The sequence below is a fragment of the Pterocles gutturalis genome, unplaced genomic scaffold, assembly GCF_000699245.1.
Source record: "Pterocles gutturalis isolate BGI_N339 unplaced genomic scaffold, ASM69924v1 scaffold23168, whole genome shotgun sequence".
NCBI classification, from domain to species: domain Eukaryota; kingdom Metazoa; phylum Chordata; class Aves; order Pterocliformes; family Pteroclidae; genus Pterocles; species Pterocles gutturalis.
In genome coordinates this window covers 19,194-33,979 of record NW_010126292.1, presented here as the reverse complement: position 1 = coordinate 33,979, position 14,786 = coordinate 19,194, and the positions used below count along the sequence as shown (strand labels likewise).

Genomic DNA, 14,786 nt, shown 5'->3' with positions numbered 1-14,786 from the left:
CCCAACAGGGGGAAGGCACTGGAGCTATGAAGCCAGTGAGAGAAGACACTGTTGGATCTGATACTTAGAAACAAGGAAAAACTGGTTGGGAGTGTGAAGTCTGGGGGCAGCCTTTAGTGCAATGACTATGAATGAGGTGGCAAAGTTCAGGATCCTGAGAGAAAGCAGAAGGGCAAATAGAATGGTCTATTCAGATGTGCTTTGATTTTTATCAGGCTGAATTCTAACCTTTATTTTCTCAGAGTAATGGTAATAACTGTATTTGTATATGCTGTCTTTACTGGATCTACATATGTATGAAACTTCTGGATCCATCACCTGTTCACTCTGCACGCTAACAAAAAAATAGTGACTTCAGGAAGGCTGTGGTCTCTTGATACTTGCTAAGCATGTGACCTCTGCCATGACTAGCCTTTGGACAAAACTGAAATGCAGTGAATGCATCTTATGAGACTCCATGCTAAAATCAAGATATCTGGGATTTTGTTATGTTTAACAGGAGCAGTGAAGTTTTAATGGAGGCACTCTACCAAACACTGGGTCACTGGTGTGTGTTGAGGTGAAAGGATGAGATTTCTGTACTGTGAGAAAAGAAATGGCATAGAATCACATTTCTTTCATGTGCTGCCCTGGTGTTTATGCAGTTCTCACTATTGAGGACTGAATTTCAAATTGTGCCATTAAGGTCTGGTGACTGTGATGGATGAGGAGGTAAATGTGAAATTATGAGCCCAAATTGAAGATGCTGCTATGCCAGGAAATGGGCAGAGTCAGGATTTGTCCTTGTTGGTGCCTTCCTCAGCATCTCTTTGGACCTGCTAGCACAGCTAGCATATAAAAAATACCTTGTTACAGAGACAGTTAGGAAAGAAGGTGGGACTGTAATTCAGTCACAACTCTGTACTTGGGCAATCTAGTATCTCCAGACTTCTCATACATGGCAGAGATGATAAAGCAATAGTCTAACCTTAAAATAGGAGGAAGAAGGGAGAAACGAGATGGTTCTGAAAATAAAGTACTCTCAAAGTAAGAGAGATTTTTTCCTCTAGCTACCACTTTTTCCTTGCATGAAACACTTCAGTGTTTTTTCAATCAGACCCTGTCTTGGAACTGAGGTGCAGCATGAAATACAAACATGGTTTCACAAGAGAGTAATTTTACTGCCATTTTCTAGAGTGCAGCCTTACGAACTAAAAACAGATTAAAAATATTCCTCTCCCCTCTTCTTTTCATTCAGTGGCCTATGCTCTACCCTGATATTTGATGATGCTATAGAAGAGTTTTAATTAAGGGGAGTCAGAGGGAAATCAGAATGTCTTTTAGAAGAACTGAAGTGATAGGTTCCCATATCTCATAGTCAAAAGGCATGCTTCTGCTGTTACTGGCAAACTCCTGTGCCTAAAAAAGACCTTCCTGCTTAGCAGAGCTGTTTTTCTAAATGTCATCCTTACAGTAATTATTTGCATTTAAATTACATGGCAATCAAATCAGAACTGAATCATTTAAACTGGAAGTGAACAAGCTGATCAATGCCAGTATAAATAGAAAGGAGGATAGACATGGCACGGGAACAGTCTAATAGGCAAATATTAGTATTCACAAATACTCAAATATATCTTGCTTTTCAGGACATATAAAATATGATTAATTTCTCAATTAGGAAATATATCTGTGTACTTGATTGCTGGCTAGGCAGGAAAAGGGTGAAATCAGATCACTATTTATCCAAATGAAACAGCTAGTTTATATGTCCTACATCTGTCTGCTATGTGCTTTTCGTACAGTATTGTACTCTGTTTGTTTATGGTCTGTGGACAAGCAGTACTTTGGTCTTATTTCAGTTACTAGCAATAAAAAAAACCAAAAACATTTATGTAGGTGGATAATTACAGAATGTGATGAGGAACACAGAACAGTTTCTTTCCTGATCAGTCTAGTGGTCACCCAACTCATTTTGCTGTCTTTGTACATGGTGTCTCAGCACACTTTAAGAACCAGGGAAGACAAAATTAATTAAATTGTACGATAGTGATTTACAGCATTGGGGATGCTCAGCTCACAGCTATGAAATAATCTCTTGATGCAGAACAAATCAAAGTAAAAAAAAAATGCATACATTCTTATTGTGCCGTGCAAATCGATATATAACAGAGCCTGATGTGGAGAACTAAACACCCCCAGCTTCTTTTGTGACACTATGACCAGATTATTAGCTGATGTAAATTGGCACTATTCCACTGGCATATTACTGGCAGCATGCTGGCTTACATCAGCAGATCATCTGCCCTGTCAACTACTAGCTTTCAGGACTGAGCCTGCAGTAAACAACTGAGTAATATAAGCAATGTTTTGGTTACCTTTTTCAGAATTACAGGTTTTCACAAACTGGAAAAAAATGCAGAGTGAACAGTAAATCAATACTTCATTAATTCTAAAGCTTATGCCAACTGTCTTGGAGGACCAGAAAAGCTCTAAAACTAGTGCACCTGTACAGACCACACTTGTCTGGTCAGGATGTGGTTGAACCTGTACTTAATAAAACTCAGATACCAAAGCTTTCAGAAAAGTTGGAACTTTTATACTGTATCTAGCCCATTAGACAGATGTTTTAAATGTCTTTGTAGTGGACTCGGAGTTGTTTTTGAGGCATCATGCTGCCTAGCCTTCCAGTTTGCCAGGGCAACAGTTTGCTGAACTCACATGTGAGTGATTCTAGCAAGTGAACACAAAGCCTGTTTGTGTTTAGCCAGCTGTCTGTTAGTTTTTCCAGAATGCACTATGAAGTGTTTGACTATTAAAGTTCAGAATATTGTTTTAAATTTTCATAGGAAAGTTGATGTAGCCTACAGTGGAATATGTCCATACTGAGGTTGTCCTGCCTTGCTCCAATATAAATTCAGAGTTCCACTTACTAAAAGGCTTGCTGCAATTTCCTCTTGCACTCAGCATTCCCTGGCATGGCCTCAGCTGAATGCTCACTTGCCTATTTTGGCAGTGATTTTGAGCTGCAGCATGAGTTGTTTTTAATATTTTAATAGTACTGTATTGTTAATTTTACTACTAATCTAGGTTCTCCAGGACTCTATTATGGCAGGTGTTGTGAAAATACTAAAACCCAAAAGGCATTTAGGCTTATTATGATGCTTTCTTGTGCCTTTTACTCCATTAATTTCAATAGAGGCATGTTGAAAACTTCGTAAATACACAGAGACAAATGGACTATAGTCCTAGGGTAGGCCTGAACCGTCTAGGGCTCTGGTCTAACAGACCAGGAAGACATGAGGCATCTTCTTACTATTTTCATTGCCCCATGGTTAATACCACAGAAATAGTGGTGTTGTGCTAAACTTGTGTAGCCCCAAGTGATGCCAGTAATTATCGTCTAGTATGAGCTTTTGGAGGGACTTCACCCCATGGCAAAAGCTGCAGTGCAATATGGCGCTGTGCGTCTCGGACATTTCCCTCATTTCTTTTAACTCACTGATCTTAGTGTGCACAGTGAAGTGCTCTGCTCCAGCATTTGCTGGAAAGACAGAGATCATGCCGTCAGTCAGGGAAAGGAAGAAGAAAGTGGGGTCGGGCCAGGCCAGACCATGCATGGAGTCATAAAAAGTGAGTAAGACTTATCATGAGGTCAATACATCATGGGGGGGGTAAGGGAGGTTGGCATGATATAGATTTAGAGCTGCATACTTCTGAGGTAACAGCTTATCATTCATTGCTTTCACAGACCACTTAATCCGAGAGTGCTTCTCCTGTCCGTTGTTGACCCTGTCACTATAGTTAGTAAATGCTGTGCGTGTACTTGTACCCAGTCGCCTAGGAGCCCTGGAGTTGCATGGAAATGCTTAGGTCTTACTGCAGTACGAATAATGTTAAAAGATCAAATCTAGTCCCATTATTGGATGTATTCTGGCTGCTGAGCGGACACTCTAGAGGACTGACATCGCTAGGGCAAGAGGCTACTAAGAAAGCAGTGAATGGTAAGAAGCTACTAGAGATTTCTTCCATCTTTTAAAAGACGTTCTTGCTTACGTCACAGCTACTGTTATTGGGGCAATCCCAAGGGGTTTAGACATCAAAAATGGCCAAGAATTTTGCCTTTTTTACATCTCCCTTGAGAAAAAACTACTCTTGCTACAGTGGAGGAAAGGCCTAAGTATTCCTAAGTGATGAGGGCTGAGCTTACATGCAGAGTAAGTTTTTGTGGGCTTAGCACTGGTGACACATGGAGAAAATGCTGACTAGACCAGACTAGAAACAGAAAGCAGGTTTTTTTTTTTTCCTGACATGTAACATGATTCACTTTGTATGCTGTAAACAGCTGCAGGACAAACCTTTTCCATTATACTATGTCTTACTGGCCACTTTCTTCCTATGTGTTTTTCCTCTTCTCATTCTCTTTTCCCACTATTTGATTTTTCTCTTGTTTGAATTAGTCTCTATCTACAGCCCAGTATAATGAAAATGGTAAGAAGAGGTCAATCCACCTAGTTAATATCATGCATAATTTTGTGTAGACACCCTTTCCTTAGGATTTGGATTTCTTCTGTGCATGGGTATCACTCCGTCTCACTGCTGTCCAAACTTCACTGCTTCACTAACCTTGTCTGCTGTCCTAAGTCCTGTGTCACTTGATATGTTTCCTGTGTCCTCTCTTGTGCACTCCTCTTTTTCGTTGCGGTAAGATGCTGTTTCCATGCTGCTGTAGGTCATCAGCTTGCTTGTCCTCAATTGTTCTAAATCCATGCTGGTGAGAACTGCAGCTCCCGCTTAGAGTCCTGGAGGGTGTTGATTCAGTGGGGTAGGGCTTGAGCTTCTCTAAAAACAACCTGGGTGGCAGTTGGAAACCAGCTGAGTGGCAATAGGCCAGGGGACAGCACCTGCTGTTCCCCACTCTCTTGTCAGTATGCCCCCGAGCTTGGCTCCAGCACACACCAAAACTGTAGTCAAATAACGAGGGTAGCTGGAACAGCCATTCTCTGTTTCAGGGAAAACGTCCCTCAGGGTTACACAGCTAACAACTGTTCCTTTTCCATCAAAGATGATGGAGGGGGTGGAAGGAGGAAAAAAAACCAACCCTAACCCCACAATATTACAATCTTCCTGGTGTTAGCTCACAGTTTGGCAGCCTGTTTCTCTCCAGGTGCCAGGTGTGTGCTTGTTTCTGGTGTGGTGGAGAGGTTGCTTAGCTGGTGGTTCCAGGTGCCTCCTGACAGTCTATACAGCTTGAGCTCAAAATATGAGAAGTTCCTTTTAGGTTGTTTTACCCCCATGCCTTCTTTTCTAAGCTTTCTCCCATGCAGTTCTCAAAGGCAGAGAACCTCTCCCTGCAACCTGTGGTGCTGCCTTTTTCTCTGCCAGTTATTCAGTGCAAGCTATGCCGAAGAATGTAAGAACAGTAAGGGCCAAATCAGAGGTATATCTGTGTGGCTTTGAGGCTTTGGTTTTTTCCTTGCTTCTAAGAGAATAACAGGGAGTGATTCTAAGGAAACTGAATTCAAGCTGTTACTGGCACTCTTGACACCCAAAGAAATATCTTTTCCAGGGTGCTGGGAGCTGCTGTTGGTCCTGCTAGCAACCAGGTAACATCAGTATGCTGTGCATTTCTTAATGATGAAGTGATGCTGTGCAATGCCCACTGTAGGGGAGGACACATGGCATCCTGTGACTTAGAGCTTACTAGCAAGGGCCCATAAATTGCAACAAGAATTTTTGATCCATGTTCCTTGCCCTTACAATGCAGTTTTTTGTCACCTTAAAGTTGAAGTCCTCCTCTGAAGTGAACGAACAATTTAGGTTCCCTTCATACGGAGGCTGGCCCCTGGCTGTGCAATAGGAGTAGGAATGGAAGTCTTGATTCTCCTGATAAGCTTTCTGCCACTTCCGTGCACCTTGAGCTCTCAACTTCTGGGAGATCCACAGGCTGATACTTTATATACCTGGCACCACATGGGGGGAGGAGAAAGGGAACAGCTCCTGCTGCTTCAGGTCATGTGGTGGCATACAGGAGCTGCGGCTGGGAATAGCTGTATCTGGTGGGACTCCAGAGGGGTTGATGCCTCATTTGGAGGCCTTCCCCCCCTCTGTTTCCCATCACACAGCACAGAGTGGAGACATCTCATATGCTTGAGGACTCCCATGGACACACTTTACTGGCAGATCACAGCTCAGGCTTGCTACTGGTCTCTCACTCAGGTGCATGGAGAAGGAGTTTTCATCCAGACTGCAATCTGGGAAGGGGAATTTGCATGGGAGAGTTGAAACCTCACAGTGGGTGATGTGAGTGTAAGGTTTGGCTTTTCACACTTGCCCAGAATGATTGAAGAGTAGGAGAATGGGAGAAGAGGGGGCAGATGGCAGCCACAGCAGGGCTGGCAGGAGAAGTTACTGAATGCTGTAAGAAGGAAAATTAAATGCTCTTGTAAGCAGAACCAGCTGTGCTGGAGTTTGCAAGGCCACTTCTTTTCAAGGCAGCCTTCAGCTGACCTGAGTTTGCGTTCATGAGAATCTTTGTGGCTGGTCAAAGTGCCATTAGTGTTAGTATGAATAAATGTTTACAAGAATGTTTGTGATAGAAGTGTTCTTTCAGCCATTCTGAAAAGTTGTGGGTTTAATTGTTCATAGAATAGATTAATCTGATGCTCACAGGTGGCCCTGGATAACCAGCAGGCAAGAAAGCTGAATGGTGTGCTGCTGATTTGTGCAGTATAGGCCATCAGTCAGAGACTGGAAGCACTGTCAGGTGACCATTAAGAGAAACAATGGAGCAAAATGTCTCTAATTTTAAATGTCTCAATTTCAACTCTAAACCTTTCATTTAGTTTCTTTTTTCATACTCTCTACCCACCCCTACCCTTGTTCGCTAGTTATTAGAATTCCTTGTATAGCTTTTTTCTTCATCTAATGGGGACTTCTGGACAAAAGTGTGTGTGGGGAGAAGAGGAGAAACAATGAAGAAAGAGTGGGAATATAGCTGTTTATGGTGGCGAAAGAGGTGCATAATTAATTTTCTGGCTGCAGAGATTTTGTGTCTTACATACAAGTTCTTGAGAGCTGAAGAATTCAGTTATTGTTCCATGGGAAGGGTTTTTTTGTTGTTGGGTTGATTTGTTATTTTTTGTTGTGGGTTTTTTTTTTCCCCCCTCCCCCCTGTGTGACAAGTCATGGGACATTTTCTTCTTCCATTGTCCTAGGCTCTGGTCCAGAACATACTTCAGTATGTGGCAGGGCTGCTGACAGGATTCTGAAATCTGCTGGAACAAACCTCAGTCTTCGTGATGTGACGATCAGGGTTTAAAGGGTCTCATCTGAGCATCACTGAAGTCAATAGGACTGTTTCCAGTGTTTTCAGCAGACATTGGATTATGCCGTCAAAGACGGTCTTGCGATTTACTTGGTAGCCTGAACTATGCCCCAGGGGCTTATTCCTTTTTCAGTTAGTAGTTTCCAGATTCATAGTTGACTAGGCAATCAGCAAGACTGTAATGCTTTCATAGTACTTTCAGGGAAGAGTTTGATAAAATATACATTGGCCATTGGGCTGACTGATCTGAGGTTTCAGAAGTTTGTGTGTTGTTGGTCTACATCAAGTTTGAATTGTACAACCTTGGGAGCTGTACAAGTGAGGAAAGAGATCCAAGCAGTGGTGATTGGTTCTTCACTCACACTTTTCAGCCTTTCTTCATGCTTACATTAATGGTAATTTTTTTTCTTATGTTTGATATAATCTAATAAATACCAGCTCCTTTATTTATGAAGCTATTGGTTAATGGTGTCACCAGAATGTCTTCAACTGATATAACTAGGAGGCCTGTTGACAGGATAGTATCTCAACTCAAGTAGATTCTGTACATAGGTAGTGTACTAACAGATCACTGCGGAAGGGGAGTTTCTGGTCTGTTGGTACATTTTGGTTCTAGTTCATTATGGGTGACTCCTTTTAGATATTAAGGAACTATGAGGTCCTGAAGTCTGACAAAGCTGAGTACTAAAAGAGCATGTTTCAGGTACATCTGCAGTACTTGCATCTAAAACAGATGGATTTCAAACAAATATATTTCCTCAAAATTAAACAACCCCATCCCAGAAAGTCAGTTGTCATGTAATACGAGCTTCCAAAAGGAGGATTTTTTTGGATAGTGTAGTGCCCTCTGGTTCCTGGTTAGGAATGACTCTGATTATGGTTGACAGGATCTGCAGACTATCTTGTACAGAAATTAGGCCATCCTGTAGGCTCTGTGTCTTTCAAGCATTACTTAACAGCTTTCGCCTGTACCTCTCCAGCCTATACCTTTCCAGACATGTACAGTCTACAGGTCTTAGTCTTTTCTACTTACAATGGGTGAGTGTTGTTAATGAGTTTAAGATTACAAATGTGGAACGCTCTATTCTGTAATAAAAAAGAGCCAAATTATTTTTTGTTTAAAATTTTTCTTAACTCAGCTTTTAAAGATGCTAAAGCTTTATATTTTCATTAGACTTTAGGTCTGTATGGTCAGCTGGAAAGGAAGGTTGGGGGAAGTAGTCTGTACTGTAGTAGAAGAGACCAGCTTACCTATTTCACTGTTTTGGAGGCTGATCCTGAGAGGTTGTGACTGCTTTCTCTTTCCATTACAATTTGTAATTTAAAATGCATTTTCAAAGAAATTGTGTCTTTGCAAAAGATGCAAAATGTGGCTAGTGCAGCATGAGCTGCTAAGGTACTGTGTGGTATTTCCGATCAAAATTTGTGTCCTGAATTTGCTACCTCCTCGTGGCAGCAAAACTGCAAGCAACAGCTGAACTCAGCTTGCAGTGAAGTGCTTTCTTGTTTTACTCTTGAAATGTCTTAAAAGGAAGTAAAATTTGCTAACATTTAAAAACATAGTACGGCAAAACTAGATGTTTCTGCCTTCAAATGCAGGCCTTGTTAGACCTTTCAATGTACTGCTGGGATAGTATGTAAGTACTCAATTGCTCCAGCATTTGTATTTAAGGTTGCATGACTGGGGCATGCCTGAAAGGAAATATAAAAATAAGATGGTGTCCCTCATTAACCTTAAACAGCTGGAAATAGTTTTGAGTGGATGCTTAAAACAAAACCAGAACTTTTCTCAAAACTGTGCCATGTGCACCAAGGCCTGTTCATCTGACCTTCCACATCCTCCTTTCTGTCAGTGTTTACTGTGGTTGCTGAAGGTGCTTGTCTGAATGGCTCTTAGAGCACTTACAGGTAAGTTTAATGGGATAATCTTATTGAAGTAAATATAGAGGAAATGCCTATAAGTCTCAACCTACCTCTTTTGCAGCTGGAAGAAGGAGAGTACTTTGCTAAAATGGTGATAGACCTGGGTGAGGATGCTGGAGAGTCCCTAGCAAAGGGCTACCTGGCACTGGGCCTGACATACAGTCTCCAAGCTACTGATGGTGAGTTTGTCGAATATGTTGTATAGAAAGCGTCTGTTCAAAGTCTTCAGTGCAAGCAATGCAAACTTATTAGAAACTCTGCTTTTAGTGCTGACTGGACATGGAAAACAATCAGATTGCAAGACAAATGGGGACTGTTTACTTGCTCAGAGAACTGTCTTCTGTGGTAATAAAAGTGAAGTTTTTAGGTAAAGGAAGAAATGCAAATCGTTACTTAGGAGGTGATAATCTGACTGTAGCCAACAATGCTTGGTGTGCTTTACTTGGATATTTATAATACACTTATTTTGCTTATTTACCCAACAAAAAGTCAAACTTTCTATCTATTTTCATATTTTTGTCACCCACTCATAAATCACATAAAGAAATACAATCCCACAACTGGAGTCAGAAATGCCTGACTTCAGTTTCTGGCGTGATACTGATTCCCCACAGAGATTTAACCTCTCTTGATGTCGTTTCTTTCTCTGCTTAGAAGTAAACAAGATAAAAATATCTACCTCACTGGTATATGTGGATGATGACTAGATACAGACCACTGAATGCAAGATTTTTTTTTTTTTTAATGCTGTTTTCTTGGGTTTTGTATGACTGGGCAGCGGGCTCCTGCAGATTTGGTGCTTGGTAGTCAGAAGGTTTTGAAATCCTAATATTTGGGAGAGTTCTAGCTCTGACCTTCATCAAGCTCCCAAGTGAAGTGTGAGGTCTTTGTTTCTTCTGCTACTTTGAACGTAGGTAGAAGGCCTTCTAACATAGTTTCTTTGAATATTGTTTGAGCTAGTGTGTTTCCTAATCAATTTGTCAGTCCTGCCCACATGCAAGCAATGGCTTTTTCTGTCAGATGGGTCCCATGGAAACGAAGCAACTTCTTCCAGTGAATGAGCCTGAAACAAAGTTTAAAATGGATGTGTGGTATCATGGAATTATGCTAGCCTTGCAAGTTACACCAGAATTCTATAAGGCATGTGTTTGAGGAAGTGGCTTGTGCTCTTCAGTAGTGCAAGTTGGTGTATTTTTTTCAGCCAGCCATATCTGATCAGCTGTTCTGAAAACTGCTTTCCAACATGAAGGCTAACAGGCACTGTAGCTTTCTTCAGTTCTTCATTTCTGTGCCTTGGAATAGTTCCTACTGGAAAGTTCGTGTCAAAAACAAATGTCCTTCCTTCATGAACTTTCTCGTATGTATGTTTTTTAAAGTTTGTTAAACATTGAGTTCTGCTTAGGAGCCTAGCTTTTTAGGGCATTTTGCCTTGATTTTGTTTAAGCTGTCCCCAAAGGTATACAATATCCCAGAGTCTAGTTTCAGAGATAGAAGGTTTTCTATGTTAGCCCATTACGATCTGTTTGTTATCCTCAGTATGGAAAGAAGGTGGTTTCTAAAGAATGGAGTTGTAGAAGTATGTGCTGTACTCTAGCTCTGAAAATACTTCGGTGCAGCAAAGTGCAAGTTGGAAATTTTTCTTCTGGAAGAGGAGTCTTTTCTGAGTTTTAAAGAGAATAGTTCAGATGTTGTAATGAGTGTCATTTTTAATGTAAAAGAAACAGTCTTCACAACAACTGCCTTGGATTTTTTTTCCAGATTAGCATCTGATTTATGTTCTAAAATGGTGGAAAATCTCCCTTCTCCTTGTATCTCTAGCCTTTAAGGCAATTGAGCCAGTCTTTCTGTTGTTTGAGGGGAATCTGAAGAGTATAAGAAAGAAAAAATTTATGTCTTTGAGGTTATATTTTAATAAAATGAATTAAGTCCTTCAAAAGCATACTTATGATGGTCATGAATATGGAACAGCATTTTACTATAAAATGTCAAATTTGCGCTAACGAGACGTTTTCATTATCATCATTAAAAAATAGCTTATCACAGCGAGGCAGCAAGATAATGAAGATAGCAACTGCCCTGTGTTATCCTGCCTCATACCATCAATCTCTTGTTTATCGTTGTATTTATACCAGTTCATTGTGACATATGCAGACACAAAGTCAACATCTGTGTGTGTGTGTATATATATATTATATATATATATGATTTCCATAACTTTCCACTTGAGCTGACTTTCAGTGCATCAGGGTTTTTCAATGGTAGGAACAATGCTTTCTAAAGCTTACAGCATTATATCAAGGTGCCTTTGATCCAAGGTTAGGCTTACTTATTTAATATATCCTTTTAGTAAATATTTCTCCACCTGTGTGACAGAGGCACGGAGGAATTGTATTAAAGCATTTTCTTTGTGACCTGCAAAAAAACACTTCCTAAGAAATCGAGTCAGAAGAGAGAATCCTACTGAATGACAATTCAAAGAACTTGTGGGAGCATTTGATAAAAGGTCATTTTTCAACTGTTAGATTTACTCTTGGATGAAATAAGACTTACTGCCACCCAGCATAAGTTTCAGGATGTGTAACTGCCTTGTTCTTAATGTCTAATTACATGTTTCTTGAAGTAAGTCTCATTGAAGTAGCTGAAAGATGTGTCCTCAGAGGAAGTCATTGCCACTTTTGCCTTTCTCTTAGAAGCACAAATCTCTTGTTCATACAGAATGTCCATCTATTGCTATGCTAAATTTTCTGCAGATCTGTTCTCAATGGGTCAATGACAACAGCAAACTTTTCTCTTCCTCTTGTAGTTCCAGTTTTGACATAAGCTGTATTGTCGACTTTGCCTCCCTTAGGTCTGGTGAAGAATCCCTTGAAGACAGGGAAAGGTGAGATTAATTTAACAAAGGCCAGGTTGAGAATGCATTGTGAAATACAAGTGCTGCTCTTATCCCACATCACCACCTCACATCTTGTGAAACCTTTGTAGATATAACACTTCCACTCTGTCAGAGATGAGAGTGTGTGCTGTATCTGTTTCCATTTAGAATTTTGGTGTAAGGCCATGGATCAGGGCTTGAATTAGAAACTTTTTCTATCAGTCCTTGTGGATTTCATAAATAAACAGTATGCTGACAGCACCGGTTAATATTAAAAAAAGAAATTAGACATTGCTTATTACTGAATAAAACTGTACACCTTGCCATATAAGATGTCTTAACACAAGGGAATGTTTTTTGAAACCTATTGATTGTGCCAAAGGGTGCATGCAGGTGTTTTAGTTTCGATCAGAATCATATTTTTGAAGTCCATCTTGCAGTCATCCCCACTTCTTATGTTGTGATTCACATAATGGAACAGTTTTGTACAATGCAAACTGACTTCTTTCCCATGAAACTGATGTGCTACATGAATAGACCCAATTATGCTGTAGCTGCTAATGGTGTTCAGTCTTGGGACAAGACTAGAACTTGTCCCCTGTCCCCATGTTTGTAGTGTTGGTGTTGATCCTTGTCATTAAGTGTTTCACTCCATGCATTCACACCGACTGTGCTGCACCTGCTTACTAACACAGAACTTGTTCTCCACTGTTTTCCAGTGTGGTTGTAGAGCTTCATATTTAGGTACCAAAACATTGCTGAAGATGCTGTTGACTTTTGGAAAAGCTTAAGCTCCTTTAAAAACCCAGAGTGCTTTAAAAAAAATCTTGGGCTCATAAAAGTGGTGTTTGCAAAACTACTGTCTTACAGGAATGGCTGCTGAAGTTTCGGAAACTGAAATTCCCCTGTGCTCACTGCCATACTGTGGTCAGACTGCTTTGCAGGTTACGTTAATCTAAGTAATAAGTCATACTGTGTTTTAGTTGCTAGAACTGCAGCAGCCATGCTCATAGTGGGTAAAGTTGGGTAGAGACTGAAGAATTCGTTAGTGCTGTCAGCCTTGAAGAACGGAACACAACTTTTAGAAGTTTAGTCAGACCAACCTAATTCTGTCTCCTTGGTGCAAGCTTTTCTTTGTCTGAAGTGAGAGTTTTTCAGTGATACAAGTGGTTTGCAGTGACAATGACTTATTTGAACAATTCCAGGGATAGGGCATCCACAAAATCTCTGGGCAGCTTCTTCCAGTGTCTTGCCACCCTCATAGCAAATAATTTCTTCCTTATATCTAACCTAAATCTTCCCTCTTTTGGTTTAAAACCATTACGCCTTGTCTTGTCACTACAGGCCCTGGTAAAAAAAGCTCTCTTCATCTTTCTTGTAAGCTCCCTTTAAGTATTGAAAGGCAACAGCGAGGTTTCCCTGGAGCCTTCTCTTCTCCAAACGGAACCACCCCAACTCTCAGCCTTTCTTCACAGGAGAGATGTTCCAGCCCTCTGATCATTTTTGTGTCCCTCTTCTGGAGCTGCTCTAACAGGTCAGTTGTCTGTTTTGTACTTGGGGGCCCCAGAGCTGAACACAGTACTCCAGGTGGGATCTCATGAGAGCAGAGCAGAGAGGGAAAATCACCTCTGTTGACCTGCTGACGAAGCTTCTTTTTATGCATCCCTCCCAAAATCACTTTCATTGCTTTTTTTTCCCATTTATTTCGTTTAGCTGTAAAGGTCCTGTAAATGGCATGGTTAATTTGCAGGATTAGTCCTCAGTATTGTCAAACACAAATTTCAACGTGTTTATCCAAGTCAGACACCAATCTAGAGATGGAAAACCAAATTTCTAACTTAATTGTGGCTGAAAATGCAGTTCATATTGTGGGAGGTGGGACTCATGCTGTTTCGTGGTAGTGTGGAGGCAAGGCTGAGTAGTTGTAGGATAATCACTTCATTTCCGTAACATATTTTGTGCTCTTTCTCACTACAAGCTTAAAATCAGTTAAATGTCTTACCAGGTGGAACCTAAAAGTTGTCCTGGCTTTTCCATTTGATGTTTATTTTGCGGGGCAAATAGTAAATTTTCTTTCAGTCTTCCTCACTGTGTGGCATCTCCAGAACTGCTCTGTAACTTACATAAGGAGTCTTGTAGTTTCCATGAGAAACAGAATCTGACCTATCTTTCTGGATGAGTGTTTATAGCTATGATCAAATCCTTTCCAATGTCTCCTGAAGCATTTTTATGTTTACATCAATCTTGCTTCTTTTAAGTTTTTTTCTAAATTTTCTTCCTCTGTGACCTTCTTCCAGTATTTGGTAGTGGACCTGAATACTCAGTTTAAGGCTATTGAGAGTGAAGTATTTCTATCTGCTTCTAATAAATGCTGCATTTTGCATGAAAGTCCATGTCTTCAAATTTAGTCTTCAAACTGCAAATTTTTTTTCACTTTTTACTGCTTAGAGTAGATTTTGTGGCATAAGCAATTTTTTATCTTTATGATTTGGGAAATTCTGAAGATTGCTGTTCCTCCCAAATGAACCTGGTGTTTTGAAGAACTGTTAGAAGATGTAGGAATAAGAAAGGTTTGATCACTGTAACTACTTCAGCAAGATAAATTACTTTTAAAGTTTCACTCACTAGCATGTTGCTGAATCCAAATAAACTGATTGCCTTTGTATATCCTGTAGAAAAACACAA

General features: G+C 40.4%; 1 protein-coding gene across 1 annotated transcript in view; it reads left to right on the top strand.

Moving 5' to 3' along the window:
- The window catches only part of TTC7A (tetratricopeptide repeat domain 7A), a gene marked incomplete at its 3' end in the record, with an annotated part of 72,170 nt that overhangs the window by 46,147 nt on the left and 11,237 nt on the right, over positions 1-14,786 (top strand). The window contains exon 11 of the mRNA XM_010078932.1: positions 9,291-9,408. Within this exon, the coding sequence (XP_010077234.1) occupies positions 9,291-9,408 (118 nt within the window). The remainder of the gene's footprint in view (positions 1-9,290; positions 9,409-14,786) is intronic.